This window comes from Pelodiscus sinensis, chromosome 5, assembly GCF_052426305.1.
Source record: "Pelodiscus sinensis isolate ZL-2025 chromosome 5, ASM5242630v1, whole genome shotgun sequence".
Taxonomy (NCBI): Eukaryota; Metazoa; Chordata; order Testudines; family Trionychidae; genus Pelodiscus; species Pelodiscus sinensis.
This window is the reverse complement of record NC_143056.1, coordinates 66,268,971-66,287,710: the sequence shown is the minus strand read 5'-3', so window position 1 is coordinate 66,287,710 and position 18,740 is coordinate 66,268,971. Positions and strand designations below refer to the sequence as shown.

At 46.4% G+C, this 18,740-nt stretch overlaps 1 protein-coding gene across 5 annotated transcripts in view; it reads left to right on the top strand.

Annotated features, from left to right (window-relative positions):
• Window positions 1–18,740, top strand: part of TTBK2 (tau tubulin kinase 2) — a 169,682-nt gene that overhangs the window by 27,430 nt on the left and 123,512 nt on the right. For 3 of the 5 annotated variants that reach the window (XM_025190893.3, XM_075927247.2, XM_075927244.2), the window contains exon 2: window positions 12,849–13,008. In XM_025190893.3, the coding sequence (XP_025046678.1) occupies window positions 12,940–13,008 (69 nt within the window). In that variant the 5' untranslated portion in view covers window positions 12,849–12,939. The other 2 variants (XM_075927246.2, XM_075927243.2) reach the window with 1 other exon arrangement.

The following is an 18,740-nucleotide window of genomic DNA, read 5'->3' as shown; positions in this document are numbered from 1 at the left end:
CTCCTTGCAGACAAATAAGATCTAACCCTGTGTTTAGATACTTGCAGGTAATATTTTCTACCTTTTCATCTTTGTCTTAGTTTCACCAAAGAAGACAAACATGTTCAACAGCAACTCTGACAACAAGGATCCTCGTAAATAGAGGGGAGGAAGAAATCCCACAAGTCCCATTTGAGAACAATAAATTTGTCAGCCACATCTGCTCTACTGAATGATAGGCTCCAGGTGTAATGCAATAATTGAGAGCTTCAAACCAATTTAAAAAAAACCTTGTCCATATTTTTGGAGATTGTCCCAATTTTATGATGCATAGACAATTGTCATCTCAGACAGATATGTTTTAGACACAGAAAAAGAAAGCTATTATATCCAAATGGACTCCATCATATATGAAGTGCTAGTCCATGTACTATCAACTGTACACCATGGTGGTTCACCAAAGTGTCAGCACATATTATGGTACATTTTAAGGAGAAAAAATGTTTCAGTGTACACCTACCTGGACAGTTGGGTAGGACCATGAGGATCTCCTTGTTGAATATCAAAAGCTATTATATTCTTGAACTGTTCCAGAGCCTGTGTCTGAATCAGCATTCAGAAATCCAGTTTAAATTCAAGCCTTTTAACAGGAATTATAGGAGCTCTCGGACTCCAGCCAAAATCTATAGCTTATTTACCTTAGGACAGGTTCAAGAACTTGCCTTTCATAATAACACAATTGGAGTCAAGTCCTAAAACTACAGTGATTACTTGTCTCTACTCTGGAGCATGGCATTGTGTACCTTTTGTGATATCACATGCCAGACTACAACTTCAGTTCATAGAGGACTAGTTAGGGTTAGTGTCTATTTCCCCCATCAAACATCAATTGGACATATCCTTCTGTGTGCCTCCACTAGTACTCTTCTTTCTGAAATAGTGGAAGGAGCTGTTGTTTCAATTTAGATGGAATAGAAGGACTAAAGAGATGTTTACATGACTCTTTCACTGTCCATTATTAAACAGTGATAAACAAGATCTGGGGCTTGGTATACCAAGAGCTTAGCCTGCTTAGTGCTATGGCAAACACAGCATTAAAATCCTTTGAAACTTTTTATTAAATACACGAAGGAAAAACAGTTAATGCATTTGAAATATAAAATATTAAATAAGATTTTCATTTTAACAATATCCCTTCCCTTTTCCTGTAGATAGTTTTTAGAAGGAAACTCCCCTGTTGTTTGAAAGGTTCTGTCCTGTTTTGGGGTGGGGAGAGAATAAATTAGTTAAGGTGGGCTAGAGAGATCATTGCTGCTATTGCTATAGTCTAATTTTAGAAAGAAAAATCCCTGTGTTTTCCAGTCTCTTAGAGTGTGTCTAGACAGCACCCTTCTGTTGAAATAAACTACACAATTTGCACTATGCAAATTGCGTAGTTTATTCCGAGTCTAAGTCTTGACCGTGGCCAGAGCAACACTCCCTGAGGAGAGGTTTGAGGCCCTGTTGGTTCTCATCCAGCAGCTCTCTGGTGCTCCTATGACACAGCAAGGGTGTGTCTGCAGATCCTGGGGCGTATGGCCGCAGGCATAAATAGGCCGGGGGTGGGGGGCACTTCCCAGAGCTTTGCAAGGAAGCTATGAGGCTCTGGGAGTTCCGTGTTATGCATAACATTGTGCTAGAGGCCCTTCACCTCCTAGGGGTACAGAATGTGAGCTAAGATCATCTAAACAAAGTTCTCCTCTCACCATGAGAGGGCTCCTCCCTGTTCTGCAACTGGGCTCTCCCCTAGTGGATCTCTTGGTGACAAAAGCATAGGCAAAACATAGCTGGTTCTGCTTCCAGTTCAGCCTTGAGCAGGTCTTCTTTTTGGATGTATTTCTGTACCTGTGGTCGGAGGGTCTTCTTTACGCCTTCCCTCTGTTTCCCTTCATCAACAAGGTCTTGCAGAAGGTCAAGAAGGACAAAGCGATGATGATCCTTGCTGCGCTGGCCTGGCCTCACTAACACTGGTTTGGGGTGTCCTTGAACTTACTGACCTGTGCACCCTAATCATTGCCCCTGAGACCAGACTTCCTGTCCCAGGACCATGGGCATATGCTCCACCTGAACCTCAGCTCACTCAACCATCTGTGGTTGAACCCCCAGAAGCTGGTGTGTTCAGTAGGTTCTTCTCGAGTAGAAAGCCCTCAGCATGGTCCATATATGTTGCCACATGACCCATTTCTCAGTATGGGTACAGCAGCGCCAAGTTGTCATGTCCAAAGCCTCCCTTCAGGAGATCCTGGACTACTTGCTCAATCAGAAGCCATAGGGCCTTGCTTTGGTCACCATTAGAGTCCACCTGGTGGCCATTTCTGCACTTCATCTGCCCATGCAAGGCCGTTCTGTGTTCTCCCATGATCTCTCTTCCCAGTTCCTGAGGGCCTGGAACGAATTTACCCGCAGACCAGAGACCCTCTCCTGCAGTGGAACCTGAACCTGACCTTGGTGTGGCTCAGGGGATCTCTGTTCGAGTCCCTGGTCATGTCTCTTGTAGGGAGGTGAATGGTTAACCGGTTAACCAGCAGGGGCTAGAGCATGGGTAGGGGCGCTCTAGCCCAAGCAGCCCCCTGTCCATGGCAGGCCGAGTCTAGTCGGAACAGAGTGCTGCAGGGATGCCCCAGCCCACCTGGAGTGTCCACTCCCAGCCTGTGTAAGCAGTTAACCAGTTGATCATAATATTTACCGGTTAACTGATTAAATGGGATTTTACATCCCTTGTCACTGCTGTCCTTCAGGGTAGCCTTCCTGATTATCACGTTGGCCAGACAGGTTTTGGACCTCGAAGCCCTGATTTCGGAACTGCCATACACCTGGTTCTTTGAGGATAAGGTCCAGCTGTGGCCTCATCCAGCATTCCTTCCTGACATGGTCTGTGCCTTCCACATGAACCAGGATATTTTTCTGCCAGTCTTCTATCCTAAGCCTCATGCATCCAATGAGGAGAGGCACTTCCGTGCACTGGATGTATGCCTGGCACTAGCCTTCTACCTGGAGAAGGCACAGGCGTTTTGCAAGTCCATGCAGCTGTTTGTGGCCTATGTGGAGCGCGGGAGGGATTCCCTGATTTCCTCCCAGCAACTTTCCAAGTGGATCACTTCCAACATCAGCACATGCTGTTAGTTAGCATGGACCCAACTGCCAGAACTGATCAGGTCCCACTCACAAGGGCTCAGGCTTCTCCATGTGCTTACCTTGCACATGTCCCGATCCAAGACATTTGCCAAGCAGTGACGTGGTCATTGGTGCATACTTTCATGTCTCATTATGCCATCACGCAGCAGGCCAGGGATGATGTTGCGTTTTGCAGGGTTGTACTGCAATCTTCATTTTCATAACTCCTACCCACCTCTGCAGACACTGCTTATAGTCACCTATTTTGAGTGGCCATAAGCAGACACTCGAAGAAGAAAAGATAGTTGCCTTTTTCTGTAAGCGATGTTCTTCGAGATGTGTTGCTTATGTCTATTCAATCTCCTCTCCTCTGTCAGTGTTCTAGCAAGAAGGAACTGAGAAGGAAGGGACTGGGGGGGCTCCCTAAGTGTGGCATGTGTGCACCACTCCAGAGGGTGCTGAGGACCCTGACCTATATGGGTACTGTTTAGGAAAAAGCTTCCAGCACCGGTGCATTTAGTAGGCACTCTCACCTATTTTGAATGGACACGAGCAATACATCTCGAACGGCAACAGTTACAGAACAAAAAAAAAAAAAAAAGGTCTGGTAGGAGGTTTACTCTATAAACAAATGGTGATGAGTTCACCATTACACTTATCAGTGAAAACATCATTCTTAATCCCTGTTGCCTCTTGATGAATGTAAGAGAAATCAGTTTTAATGTCTGGATAGGGGATGATATATGAAGGGATAGCCAAGATGTTTCTGAGGATACCTTCTAAATTCTTGCCAAAGCAGTTACTGTGTCTCATCTGAACCAGCAAATGTACCTATATATAGTTTTTTCCCCCCAAAGCCTCACACTACCAAAATGGTACTTTGCACTCTGTTAATATCAGGCATGCCCTGACATTGTATCTGCAAGGAACAAAATCTTTTAGATCTTTGCTGGAATTTCTTTGTCTCTATCACAGAGAGGATGTAAGTCAAAAATCATCTAATCTCAGAAACTCTGGAGGTGGACTTCTAATAGTGTGAGAACTTGTTGTAAGGTAGGTAAAGTAAACCTTCCTACCACACTGAGATCTCTCCAAGAGCATCACTGAAGAATATGCATATTTTGGATACTATATAGAAAGCAAGTACTTGAGGTTCTAGTCACACTCTTATGACACATTACTTTTTACTGAGGTCTTACAATCAGATACTGCATTTGACAACCCTATTTTGTAATTTTTATTCTCTTAGGATTTTGAGTTCTCACTTCCATTGCAGATCCAAATTGCTAGCACTAGTGGAAAGTGCAGATGGACTAGGGATATGAACGAGTAGTCAACTAGTCGATTAACCAATAAGTTTAGGCTTATCGCCAACTTCTTACGTTCCCCCCTTTGCTGCCTCTGTATCAGAGGCAGCAAGGTGTGTGTGGGGGAAGCTAACTTAAAAGCTGGCTCTCCCCCACCAGGTCTGTAGTGCTGTCTCCCTCACTTCATCCCCCCATGCTGCTGCTGCCTCTGATAGGGGGAGGGGAGGCTGCTTCGCAACAGCAACCCGTGCACTGCAGTGCCAGTGCTGGCCACTGGCAGAGGCTGCTCCGGCAGCAGCATCTGTCTGTGGCTAGCACCGCTATGGACAGGGACTGCCGCAGATAGAGACTGCTTTTCAACAGCCTCCTTTGCCCCTTCCCCCTCTCTCACAGCATCTTCTATCCGTGGGGAGCTCGGATCCCCCTGCCAACAGGGGCTCACCCCACACTGCTGCTTCTTTATCAGAAGCAGCAGTGTGGGATGGCAGGCAGCCGGTCTGCGAGGTTTTTAAACTGGCTCCCCTCACAGGCTAACTCCTGCCTGGCACCCCGTGCTGCTGCCCCTGATACAGAGGCAGCAGTGTACGGTGGTAGGGGGCTCCGCAGGAGTGGGGCCAGATTACACTGGCTGCTGGCCCCACCCCTAGGGTCTATAGAATAGTTGATTAATTTTTAAGAATTTATGCAGTTAGTCGACTATTCGATTAACCAGTAGCTAACATCCCTAACATGGACAACATAACTCAAAGAACTCCAGTTATTGTACTTATAAGTAATTTTCCTATTTGGAATGTCTGGTAAATGGCAATATCAAGAAGCCCCAGAATTGCTGACTAGGACTCTAAGCTGGGATCAGAAATAGCTGGAGCATATTCTCCTCCAAGGAAATCAGCATGGAGCATATATCAAAGAGGAAGAGGAGATCAGGTGTTGGCTACTGGATGTGGATGCAAAGCCAAATAGATACACTGTATACTTGTCTAGAGGAACAGTTAATGTGCTGAAAGCTGGAATGTAAATTTACTTCATGCTAGCCAGCTACTCACTAGCTGCCATTATGGGCCCTGCTGCTGCATGCTAAAATTTACCTGCTGTGCTTTTTTTCCTTGTATTTTTCAGGGACTATTTCTCCCCTCATGACAGGGGTGTGTTTCTCCTGTATCTCCTTCCCCTATACCAGGCTTTTCTATTTCAGGTGCATTGTTTGAACCCCAGTAGGAGTTCTGTATGCCTCCCTATTTCTTCCTTCCCATTTTCACCATACATTATTATTCCTCCCCATGTCCTTGACTCTGTCTGCTTTGTTTCCCTCCCGCTACTGATTGTTCCTTTTTTCTGTCTGGGCTAGAACTCATTTAGGGTGTTGAAATTTTAAACTTTGACAGGATCAGCAGATCAAAGACGCAGGATATTGTTATATTGAAAGGTGTTAATGGCTGCCATCACCTGGTTCTTTGATCTATAAAGTTACAAAGGTTGAAGCTGCTGAGCATGCTAACCAGATGCAGGGGACATTGTATTTTCTCCGTTTCCCCATTCTTTAGTATCAGAGGGGTAGCTGTGTTAGTCTGAATCTGCAAAAATGACGAGTAGTCCTGTTGCACCTTATAGACTAACAGATTTATTGGAGCATAAGATTTCATGGCCAAAGACCTACTTCGTCAGATGCATCAGAAGTGGGTCTTTGGCCATGAAAGCTTATGCTCCAATAGATCTGTTAGTCTATAAGGTGCCACAGGACTTCTTGTTTTTTAGAATAGTAGTTATCAACTTGTGGGAGCAGGGAGAACGCAGACATCAAAGTTTTTAAGACAAGGTGGAGAACCTTTTAAGGGTTGGGGGCCTCTGACCCACAGAAAAATCATTCAGTCACACAAGTGACAAGCAGAAGAAACCCCCCCACACTCACTGGCCTGGCCCCCAAGCGCGGAGAAAAAATCCTCTCTCAGATGTGGCTTCCAACTGAGAAACAGAAAGAAAAAGACATTCATCTCACTACCCTCAAACTCCACCCCAGAGCCTAAGGGACCAAGGCTAGTAGATTTTGTGTGTGTGTGTGGGGGCGGGGAGGCAACAATGAGTATTTAGTACAAGAGAGAGGGCTGATGGGGAGCAGACTGAGGTTGTAGTCTGAGCTGGAGGTTGGGTGTAGGAGTGAGCTGGGTGGGTGTGTCTTGGCAAGAGTAGGGGCAGGAGCAAGATGGAAGTGGTGGGGTGTCTGGACAGGAGGGAAGGTGCAGGAGTGGGGTCTAGGAAGGAGGTGGGCTGCAGGAGTGAGTTGGGGGTGGGGAGTCTGGGCAGAGGGAAGGTGCAGGAGCAAGATGGGATTTGGGGGGGTCTGGGCAGGAGGGGGAGGAGGAGGAGCAGGGTGGGGGAATGAGGTCAGAGGAGGATGCAGGAGTAGATTGGGGTGGGGGGTTGGGTCTGGAAGGGGTAGTGTAGGAGCAGGCGAGGGGTAGGAAGGGTGAAGTCTGGAAAGTTTGGTGCCAGGTGCAGGCTTGGGGTGTGAAGGGGTGGGGTCTGGAAGGGACTACAGGACCTGCTCAGGGCGATTTGACCAATGGGAGCGACAGGAGTGATGATTCCTGTACAGAGAATGTCTGTGGAGCTGCTTTTCCCCCCTGGCAGGCAGAGCTCATAGACTGGATCAGACCTGAGCTTGCCTGGATTGGGCCTGTGAGGCTTAGAGATTCCCCGCCTCGGGGTGGGGGGAGCCAGTGCTGGCAATCCAGCCATGGTGCTCTCACGGGCTGGATCAAGACAAGCCATGGACCATATGCAGCCTGGTGGGCCATAGGTTCTCCACCCCTGTTCTAAGAGATTGTGACAAGTCTTCCCATTCACACAAATTTAGTCTAGCTACCATTCTGTCATGACCAATTTGTCCATTGTTCTGTCATGGCTGGGAGAGGCCGGGTCAAATTTGAGTGTTAGGAGTGGTTGGGGCCAAAATACCAAATATCACTCTTTAATGCTGAAATTGAGAAATACTTCCCTGAAAAGGTTTTGAATATTAAGATATGTATTTTTAAAGGGATTCCTAGCTGGTGCAGTTAGACAGCAGGATGGAAGGACTAATTTTATTTAAAATAGAATCCCCTGTATTGGAATCAATGTATTAATGATGCCTATTCCATCTAGATTATGAGGAAAAGTCTCATTATGTAAGGAGAAGAGAGGGACTCCTAGGTTTGGTTTGGTTTTAATGGTTGGGGGGGGATGATTATAAAAAGGATTGAAAACTCCTGCTTTAGAAGGAGTCTGTTCTTTAAAAAATATCTGGTGCTAAATTCTATTTCAAACTTGAAATTGTGTGACAGCTTCTAGTGTATGTTGTGCTTTCTTTTTTTAATTAATGTTATTGTTTGATACTAAATTAAATGTATTTAATGTTGTCTTCAAACTGTAAAAGTGCTACAGACTCTTGTAGTGACAACATAGCTATAATGCAGGAGTTGCCAAAAAGGGAAGCTGAAGATTTTGGCAGCTGAATGTGAGACAGTTGGAGCTTTGTAAATGTGGGAATCTGTGGGTTGTGCTCTGGGTTTTTGGCACCCACAGTGCTTGAGGACGGAAGACACAAGATTGTTTTGACTGTTTTGTTCTCATTTACAAGGTTTTCTTCACACCCATTAAAGCTTGTAATTCAAGGTTAACATGTAAGATTGAAATGAGGACTACTATGATGATGATACAATAAAAATTTATATCTTACCTTTTTGAAATGACTAATGCAATTCTGGTTACAAGAGATGGAAAGACTCTTGAGTCTTTATGCCAAGAGGTTATGCACATTGAATTTTTGTACAAATTAATGTATTACCAAGTCATATTTATTTTGCAGTATACAGGCAGTCCCCGAGTTATGCGGATCCGACTTATGTCGGATCCGCACTTATGAACGGGGCTTTCTCGCCCTGGAGCTCGCAGGCAGCGGGACTGCCCAGAGCGCAGCGGTCCCGCCACTTCGACCTCCGGGGCGAGAAAAGCTGCTCCGGGTGCCCGTGGTCTGCTTGGGACCGTCTCCAGCAGACCAGGGACACCTGGAGCAAAGCCAGGGAGGCGCGGGACCCCGCCGCCGCTGCGGCTTTGCTCCGGGTGTCCCTGGTCTGCTGGAGACGGTCCCCAGCAGACTAGGGACACCCGGAGCAAAGCCGCAGCGGTGGCGGGGTCCCATGCCTCTGCGGCTTTGCTCCCCGTGTCCCTGGTCTGCTGGGGGGGGGGCCCACAGCTAGTGTGCCCTCCCCCCCCCCAGCAGTCCAGGCTTTTGTTGTGGACCCTGGGGTAGAGCAGCTGGGGTGCTGCCGGGTTGGTCCTGCAGGGACCTACCTGGCAGCCCAGCTGTTCTTTCCCAGGCTCGAGATTCAGCCGCTGTTGAAACTGATCAGTGGCTGATTCCGGGAAGCTGGGGGCAGAGCAATTCTGGAGCCAGTTGCGACTTACATACAAATTCAACTTAAGAACAAACCTATAGTCCCTATCTTGTACGTAACCCGGGGACTGCCTGTAAATAGTGTGTTAGAAGAAAGTTGTTGATTGCATAGTCATATGTTGCATCACATTTGACTCATTCATTTACAAGATTTATCATGTCGTCTTATATTTCCAGAGGATTTTAAAATACTGAACAGTGTTATTACTTTGTCATTAAATCTGATGAAAAAAGACTTCTTGCCCATAGAATTAGCCCTATCAAAACAGGGTTGAGGTATTTTACCCATAGGGAGTAACATCTTTTACTGTTGGCTATAAAATAGACTACTTAATACTCCTGATCTGTCAACTACAGTGCTGTTACTCCAAAAATTCCCACTGGAGACCACCCAGGATTACACTCGTATGGATTTATTCATTGAGGAATTAACACTCCAGTATATAGTTAAACTAAAGAGGACAGAGCTGGCACTAAAGGTTTAAACTAAAGGGGGGAACCAGCTCTCTCTCTCTCTCACAAACACGTGCATACACCTTCATTCATTCACAGGCATAGGGGTTTCAGAAGGAGCCAAGGCATGTTGATTCTGGAGGGTCTGTCTGCTGATCATGGCTGGGGAGCTGGTCAGAAAAGAAAGAGCACTTCTGGCTGCAGAAAGAGGAGCTCCTCAGAAAAAGACAGCTTCTGCCACATGTTCTCTCCTTTTATTGCCTCTGTACAACTCCTGTGACGCATCCACATTTGTCACCAGGGAGAATGTCTGGACTTCCCTTGATCCAGCAGAGCAGCAGTCTCCTTAATCGGTCTGATGACTCATCACCTGGCTCTGTGCGCTCTCTCGCGCACTCTCTGTGTCTCACGCACACGCGCGCACACACATCTCAGGGGAGAATGCAGTTTAGAGCAAATTACAAGGAAAGTGGTTGAGTTACAAAGATTACAAAGTTGCAAGGCTCAACAATCACCAAGTTTACAGTAAGTTGCTGAACTTATAAAGCAAAGTTGCAAGGTTTTTTTACAAAGTTGCAAGGTTTAACAAAGATTACAAAGAGTTGCAGAGTTTAAAAGGCAATGCAGCTGAAACAGTTACAAGCTTCAGAGAATCATTTACAAATCATCAGTAATGAAGTGATTTAGAAGACAACTGCCCCCCTCAGCAATGCAGTCAGCAAGAGGTTTTTGTCAGTCTCTAAGGGCATGTCTAAACTCCTTTTTCAAAAGAGGAATGTAAATTAGGCAACTCAAAAGTGCAAATTTAAATATCTTGTGAATCATTTGCGTATACGCATCAGAGCGCTTTTTTGAAAAAGGGTTTTTTGAAAGTGAAAGCACAGTCTAGATGCGGTTATTTCTGATATGAGGACCTTTTTTGGTTTAGTTTATGGTTGATCTTTGTAAGGATTTAAACTAGACAAAAAAAGGGATTCTTAATAAGTGTAAGACTGGAGTAAGAGTTCACTCGGGGAGTTAAACTGGTAAAGCTATACTGTAACTGTGTAGACCGGTCCATAATTTATCAACTTGAAAAACCTATTAGCTCACCATGGTTGATGCTAGGAAGAGGCATTGATTTCACTAAGAACTGGACTGGGCTCCAAGTTACCACATGTATATCACTGTATAAAAATCTAGATAAGATTACCAGAAGTCAATAAATTAAGCAGGATGTATTGTTCACGCTTACAATTTTTCATACTTGCTTTTTTTCTGGCTAAATATGAAGTTTAATTTGTACTATAACATTATAATTAGGGAAGTTAACGTGTAGACTAGTGGTTCCCAACCTTTTTTATACTGTGGACCGGCAAACCCATTCACAAACTTTTGGTGGACCAATAACATTTTATTTGCATAAAATGAATATACAAATATGCAAATAAAATGTTACCAGTCCACCAAAAGCCCCAGCCCCCAGAGCCACCTCGAACAGCCAGCTTCAGCTCTGGCAGTCACCACATAGCAGGCGACTGCTGTAACAGAAGCCAGCTGTCTGTGGTGACTCTGGAGGCCGGGACAAGAGTACACTCTGTCCCCAAGCCCCCCAGTGCCGACCCTAACCCCTAGAACCCTCCACCCCTACACTGCCCTCCAATGCCAGCCACTGACCCCAGAGTCCCCTGCACCCAACGCCCCCAGTGCCTGCCCCTCACCAGCAGACCCCCCCCATGCCAGCTTCCTGTTTCCAGAGCCCCACTGCACCCAACTTCTCCCAGACCTCCCAAATGTCAGCCCCCAGTCCTCAATATTAGCCCTGTCCCCAGAGCTCACTAGTGCTAGCCCTACCCCCATAATCCCCCCCATACTAGCCCCACCCCAGCACTCCCCTGTATCGCCCCCCACTCCTTAGAGCTCCCCAGTACTAGCCCTGCCACTAAAGCCTCCCAGTATTAGCTTTGATCCCAGAGCCCTCTAGCCTGCCTTTTAGAGACCCCTTCACTCCCAGAACCCCCCCAGCACTAGTTCCACCCCATGAGTCCCCAGTGCCTGCCCCGATCCCTTCACCTAACCTTGCGCTGCCTCCCGGCCACCATCTGAGCGCTGCTGCCCATGTTACAGCTGCTCTAAGACTGCCATGCTGGGCTCCACACTGCCCCCCTGCTGTGCAACAAACCACTCTTTCATGTCTGGGAGGAGGCCTCATCCCTTCCCTGTGCTGGTTGCTGAGAGGTGGGACAGGACACGCCTCTCCCAACAGCTGTAGCAGGAGGAGAAGTGCTTAGCAGTGTACCTTAGCCCCAGCCCCTGGAGCTGCTATGGCCCAGCAGCCAGTGGTTCGCACCCCGGCATTGGTCTGCGGTCCAGCGGTTGGAAACTGTTAGTGTAGACTACGTGATTAATCAGTAAACTTAGGCTGATTGGTTAATCCTGTCGACTACACACATTTTCCCCATCCCCTTACAGCCTCTGTATCAGAGGTAGCAAGGAGGTGGGGGTGGGAGCCGGTGCTGGAGGGAGCCAGCTTTTAAGCCGGCTCCCCCCGCACCAGCTTTGTGGTGTCACCTGCCCCTCACCCCTATGCTGCTGCCTCTATCAGAGGCAGCAGCATGGGGGGTGGGGGGACAGGCAAGGGAGGCTGCCGCGAAGCAGCCTCTGTCTGCAGTAGGCTTGAGTTTGCCGTGGACAGAGGCTGCTCTGTGGCAGCAGCCTCTGTCAATGGGGGGGTCTGAACTCCGTGCAGATAGGGGCTTCTGTCACAGAGCAGCCTCTCTCCTGTGGGGAGTTTACACTCCCTGTGGGCAGGGGCTGCTGCCGCTCTGTGTACTGTCTTGGTATTTTTAAACTAGCTCCCCTTATGGACCGGCTCCTACCTGGCACCCTGCACTGCTGCCCCAATAGAGAGGCAGCAGCATGTGGTGGTAGGGGGTTCCCCTGGAATGGGGCTGGTAGCACACTGGTTTCTGGTCCCACCCCCAGGGACTCTTGAATAGTCATATAACCGCTAAAATTTGTTGTTGTTACATGACTGTTCAATTACACACTATTTCACATCCCTAATTATAATTTTATATGCACACATAATCAAAGGTAATATACATGATGTGTAACACAGTATAGGAACCATAACTTCTTAATTTTCCCAGTTTTTGTGTGAGACTTTTAATTGTGAGATTTTAAAGTTACATTTAAATGCAATTTGCATTAAAATGGTGATTTATAGCCTTTTCAAACTTCCTATGTATTTTGATTCCTCCAGATTATAACTTTTGATTTAGACTGTTTTCTGCTTTGAAATGTTTCTCTCCATCAAATATCATTTTAGAAGCAAACATGGATTAGTTCTAGGTAGAGTTGGCTGAAACCCATTTAAAAATAGGAATTTTTTTAGTCTAAGTTTTTGTTAATTATAATTTTTTAAATTAGATTTCCTGCATCAGAATGGTCTAATTAATCTGTTAGATTAGGAATACAACTGATGCTTGTGGGGTTCTAGCATTAATTAATGATATCTTATGTGCTGCTATTTGTTTCTCTAGCCTCCGGTTAAATGGAATCCACCTCTGGGAGCTGGTTGATCTCTAGTGACATAGACTCTTCATAGCGGTTCCACCACATCTGGAGATTGCAATGAGTGGGGGAGGGGAGCAGCCAGACATCCTCAGTGTGGGAATCTTAGTCAAAGAAAGATGGAAAGTGGTGAGTATGTCTTGCTTTCATTTCTTTCTTTTTAAAAAAGTGTTGATCTTTGATGTGGTTTTTGCTTAGTACCAAAATTTATATTTGTCTGCCTGTACCAAATTCCTCTTGGTCTAATGCTCTTCCCTTTTATTGGACTTCTCTAATGTTTACACTGCACTATCACAAAGCCCTAGTCTGCAATGGAAAATGCACTGGAATGGGAAATTCAGTGCATTGCATCTGGAGATTACAATCAGTAGGGGAGGGGAGCAGTTAGGCATCCTCAGTCTGGGAATCTTAGTCAAAGAAAGATGGAAAGTGGTATGTCAAGAATTTATGACTGAAGGGCCAGATTCTGATTTCAGTTACAAAAGCTTAAATCATATATGAGTCCTTTTACCTCCATTGTTTTTGTGCAGTTTTAAATCTGTCACTGAGTGTAGAAGGTGGTGGTAAATACATCCATCATAGAAAAATATTCCAACCATCTGTGTCTAGTCAACGCTGACAAGGAAAAGTACCTTAAATTTCTGTTAGGGTGCTGCTGGTTTTACAACCAAGTTCTGCCTAACATGGATTGTTAACCCAGTATAAATGAAGCTTAAGACATGACCTTTATAAAACAAATACATTAGATGTAAAAATTTTACTTCCAGGAGGTGGAGAGAAACCTGGTGTTGATATTTATGGTGGTAATATAAACGCTGTTCCTGTTCTGGGGAGGGAGGAAAGATGGTTGGGTCCCAAAATCAGTGCTTGTCTTTCCCTTGAAAAAATGCCAGAATTCATGCTTCTTTCAGTTTGCTGTCTGAAGTAATTCATTGTGTATCTCTAAACATAAATTATACATTTGGGAGTTAGGTAAAGATTTGCAGTGGCAGTACATTTTCTCACAATTTTTAATTACTATATTTTGTTCTTTGTAACCACATAGCATAATGAGAAACTTATGACAATTCAGCAGAAAAATCTTATGTTAATTCAGAGTTCAAGTTGCTTGTTAGTGTGTTGACCAGTTGCAAAAAATTGAGTTGAGCAAAACCCAAATTTCTGAAAATCAGGGCATGGTCGACCGTATCTCTGTGTTTCCTGGTTTTCAGACATTTTAATTCTGCTTATCTCAGCTTTCTGCAATGGGATGTCCCACCAAATAAGCTTGCTTCTGCACTAATGTTGTTCTTTGCCATTGATTTTCTGTATATTTGAATCAGGAAAGACATATTGTGGTAGGAGATAGTCTTCCACGTATCATGTCCTACAATTTGCATACTGATCCACCCAACCAGCCCCCTCTTCCTTTTCCCCTTCCACCATCAGCAGGGCCCCACTAGTCATGTTTTGGTATGTCTTTCAGGTCATACCCCTGCCCATTTAACTAAATTCTCACCTCCAAACTGATACCCTTTCCACCATTGTACTGATCGACTCCCAGCCATAAGTGGGAAATGCGCTTTCCTGAAACTCAAATTATTTCTTTTGCAGTCATACCACCCATTCCACTCTCAATCCCCAACTCACACGGAGTTCCTGGAGTTGAGGACATGTTACAGTGGAATGGTGTTCCTGATTGTGTTTTAGAATGTCTGGAGAGTGAAGTTTGTGTTTGGGCCAACAAGAGAAATCACAGACAAGGTTTCTGTTCCAAAACATTGACAGTTTTTTATATTTGACACAAAGTTCCTCTGACATCTGTCTAGTAGGTAGACTGCATATCTGAAAAACAGGGAGATGTCAGAGCTTGTAATTTTACTATAATACTCTACACCTTTTTTAGTTAATCATGAATTCTCTATTTTTCTTATACTTATTAATAACTTTCATATTGACACTGTAGCAGTTCTGCCAACACTCACAGAAAGCAATAGCATTTCCTAAATGCAAATCTGAAATGTGGTCCTAAACTGTTCTCATACACTGTTTGAGGTGTTCACCAAGAATAAGGCCAAGATCATTTCTATCTTTGGTAACCATAGCAATCTCTGATAGATCACAGTGTCTTAAAGTCACTGGTTCCATGCTGCAGAGTGGGCAAAACACGATGCTAGTGTTGGCCACTTGTTTCCAGTCAAATCAGTCCATAGTCAGCAATCTCCCTGTCATGGTGCATTCCTTGCTGTCCTGTAAACTTCTGCAGTCTCATGATCTAGGAATCCCCTGAATCCATATGTTGGCAACCTTGACAGCACACACATTTATTTTCCCTAAAAGGACAAAGGAAAAGAGGACAAGGAATCTGCATTGTCAGTTCCAAACCTACATGTTATATGTCTTTGGAAACATCCCATTAATCTGCCCTTTGATCAGGAAGTAGTTACAGTCATTCCTCATTTAACACTGTAGATATGTTTTAGAAAATGATCATGTTAAGTGAAAACGTGTTATGCGGGGTCAATTTTCCCATTGAAAATAATGGAAAAGGTGGGGGTTGCGTTTTGAGCGGTGGTGTCTGTTGGGACCGGGACATAAGGTTGAGGGAGAAAGGAGACTGGGTTACAGCAGGGAGGGGAGGTGTTTGGCTCTGGAGAAGGGAAGGAGAAGAGAGGGGAGGAGGATTGGGTTGGGAGTATGCCCCTGTGACAGGTCTGCTGGGACCTGCACTGCGTCTGGCAAGGGGTGGGGGTCACCAGGGAATGGTGTGGCGAGCGGCGAATCCTCTGCCGCTTTGCAGGGAGGCAGAAGAAGCCCTGTGCAGCTGCCGGCAACGGGCCGGATGGGGAAATCGTGTTATTCCAGGGATGGTCGTGTAATTAAAAAAACGTTCCCTAAAATAAAAATCATGCTATCACGAAAACGTGTTAAGCGGGCACATGTTAAATGAGGAATTACTGTACTTGCCCTCCCTCTGAGGCAAATAAAATATTCTTTTTTGAGTGCTTGAGTATTCCTGTTGGAGGGGGAGGAGGGTGCACCATGTTCACAGCTGCTGAAAAGTTTGTACCCTAGCTGCTGCCTGTTGGATCGGCTGTGCAGTCCCCTGAAGTGGAGCTGGTGGATCCCAATAGTCTTTAGCCCTGCAGCATGGAGTGTCAAATTCTGCACCTGCCCACAGCTCTATTGTCCTGGACTCTCCAAAGGTGGAAGTGATGCTGTTTGGGCTGTCCTCCATGCACACATTCCAGACGGCTGGGGGTTTTATTGAAATGCCCTAGTCTATTTCCAGGGACAAGCCCCTTGAAGCCTTCAAAACTTCACAGAGGAAGCTGGCCATGCCAAGCCCTCTTGCTCAATTCTCAGTGTACCTCCTCTTTGAGTTTCAGCATCTCTCAGAGTCCCCGTACCGCTTAGCTGAGCATAATCAGTCTGGTGATTCATGGCACCATGCTTGCATCTGATCCCCTTGGAACCATTCCTACTCAAGTCTCCATGACGAGCAGATCCTGGTCGGGCTCAGAGTTGTCTAGTCATTCCAGCTGCTCCCATACCGCTTTGCACTGAAGAGGCTCTTGACATCGCAGTTTGCCATCTCACCTCTCTCTGCACCGATCTCCAGAGCACAGATGTTCCCCAGAATGCGTGATCTCATGCCAGCACTGCTCCACACTGTGGGGGGGAGCCTGCCTTGGCATGGATCCCTGTCTCGGCAATACTCTCCTCACCAGGTCTGCTTTTCACACCAGTCTCGTTTCCAACATCAGTCTGACTCCTAACTCCAGTATTGACCTCAATTCCAGTGCAGGTCAATGATTTGGCACCATGTGACCTATAGGTGCCGCATATGGACTTCACGCAGGTCCCAGTCCCATGAGCAGTCCTTATATCACCTTTCCTTGTTTCAAGGGCAATGAAGCCCAGCTCTGACCCTCGATGGCGACAAGCTTGACGCAGTCTTGGCCTTCTCACTTGGGTCCGCCTGCTTCTATTCCGAGTGACCCCCACTCCCTCCCATGGCTTCGGACAGGATAATGCCGGCGAGCCTTTGGCCCTACATGGTTCAAGCTGGGCCTCAGTGGCCATCACATTGGTCATTTTGGACAATGGGTATTTCTTCAGGCCCAGGGCACATTGCCCACTGGGCCCCTGTCAGCTTTGTTGAAATCCTGGGTCCTGGAGGCCACTGTCATTCAGCAGCTGCTTGAGCCAGCCACCCCTGCTATACCACCACCTGAAATCCAGCCTAGCCTTTGGGTGCAAGCCCAGGGCCAACCTGGAGATGGCCAGCAGTGTCTTTGTCCTCGTCCCTGAATGAGGCTAAGGATGTCAATGGTTAACTGGTTAACCAGTAAGCATCACCCTTATCAGGTGATAAGTGATGCTTACCAGTTAGCCAGTGGCCCAGCTGGGTTGAAGCAAGCCTCTGCTTCCTACTGACTCCCAACTGTGGCGGGTCCCAGCCCAGCTGGAGAAGGGAGCAGCCTCCTTCCCACCCCATTTAAGTGGTTAAGCAATTAAACATAACACTTAACCAGTTAACTGATTAAATGGGATTTTACATCCCTAGATGAGGCAGTGGCGAACACCTCTATCATGGGCCCAGCTCCTATGGACTACAGGGCTCTACAGGATCTGCTCTGCAAGATAGCCCTTAGCCTTAAGCTCCAGGTAGAGGAGGTCCTGGAACAGGGTGATCTGATGGTCGACATCCTGACCCCTGAGGGCCCACCCAGAGTGATGCTTCCCATTAATAAGACCATTCTGTCCGTGGCCATGACTGTATGGCAAACCCCTGCCTCTATTCCACCAATGGCAAAAGGGGTCGAGAGAAAGTACTTTGTCCTGGTCAAGGGGTTTGAAACTTGTTTACGCACTCCCCACACCTTTTCTGTGGTGGTGGAGGCTGTAAATGAGAGAGAATGCTCCAGGACTCTCAAGAGGAGTTTGCCACCTTGGTTTAGGATGGCAAGGCAGTCTCCTGTATCTGCCTGCAGGCATCTTTGGATGCCAGGGAATTGGTGGCATGGGTCATCTCCTTAGCTATAGTCATGCACCGGGTTGCCTGGCTCCAGACATTGGGCCTTCCTTCTGAGGTCCAGCAAATCCTGCAGGACCTCCCCTTCAATGGCATGGATCTCTTTGCTGAGCAGACTAACTCTTGCTTCCATAGTCTCAAGGACTCCAGTAATACCATGAAATCCTTGGGCAAGCACGCGTTCTCGACACAGTTGAAGACCTTTTAAGCTGATGTTCTCAAAGCAGCCATTCCCTCCTTACCCCAGAACTGACTTTTCACACAGATGGCTAAGCTACCCACACAATAAGCCATTCTGGTCATGTTTCGGTAACAACCAAGGACAGTCTAAGCCTTCCTTAGGGTCTAAGCAGGCCTTTTGAATGTTTACCTGAGGACAGAGTACTGAACGTTTTGGATCTTTTTCTGTTCTGGCACCAACCTTCCTGCTTCCACCAAGCCTGGGTCACCATCACCTCAGACCACTGGGTTCTCAGGATGGTGGAAATGGATAACTCCATCCTTTCCCTCTTCAGGGACCCCTCTCACAAGCATCTTCTCCTTCAAGAAGTGAACAAGCTCCTTGACGTTAGGTCACTGGAGGAGGTTCTAGGGGACTTCAGAAGCAGTGATTTTTACTCCCATTACTTCCTTGTTCCCAAGGCGAAGGGGGGATGTCTCAGGCCCATCCTGGACCTCACAGAGCTCAACAAGTTCATAGCCACTCATAAGTTTTGTATGGTCTCATTGAACTCCATTATTCCTTCCCTGGATCCAGGAGATTTGGTACACCGCCCTCAGCTTAAAGGACAAATACTTCCATGTCTCAATCAAACCATCTCACAGTCACTGCCTCTGTTTCCTA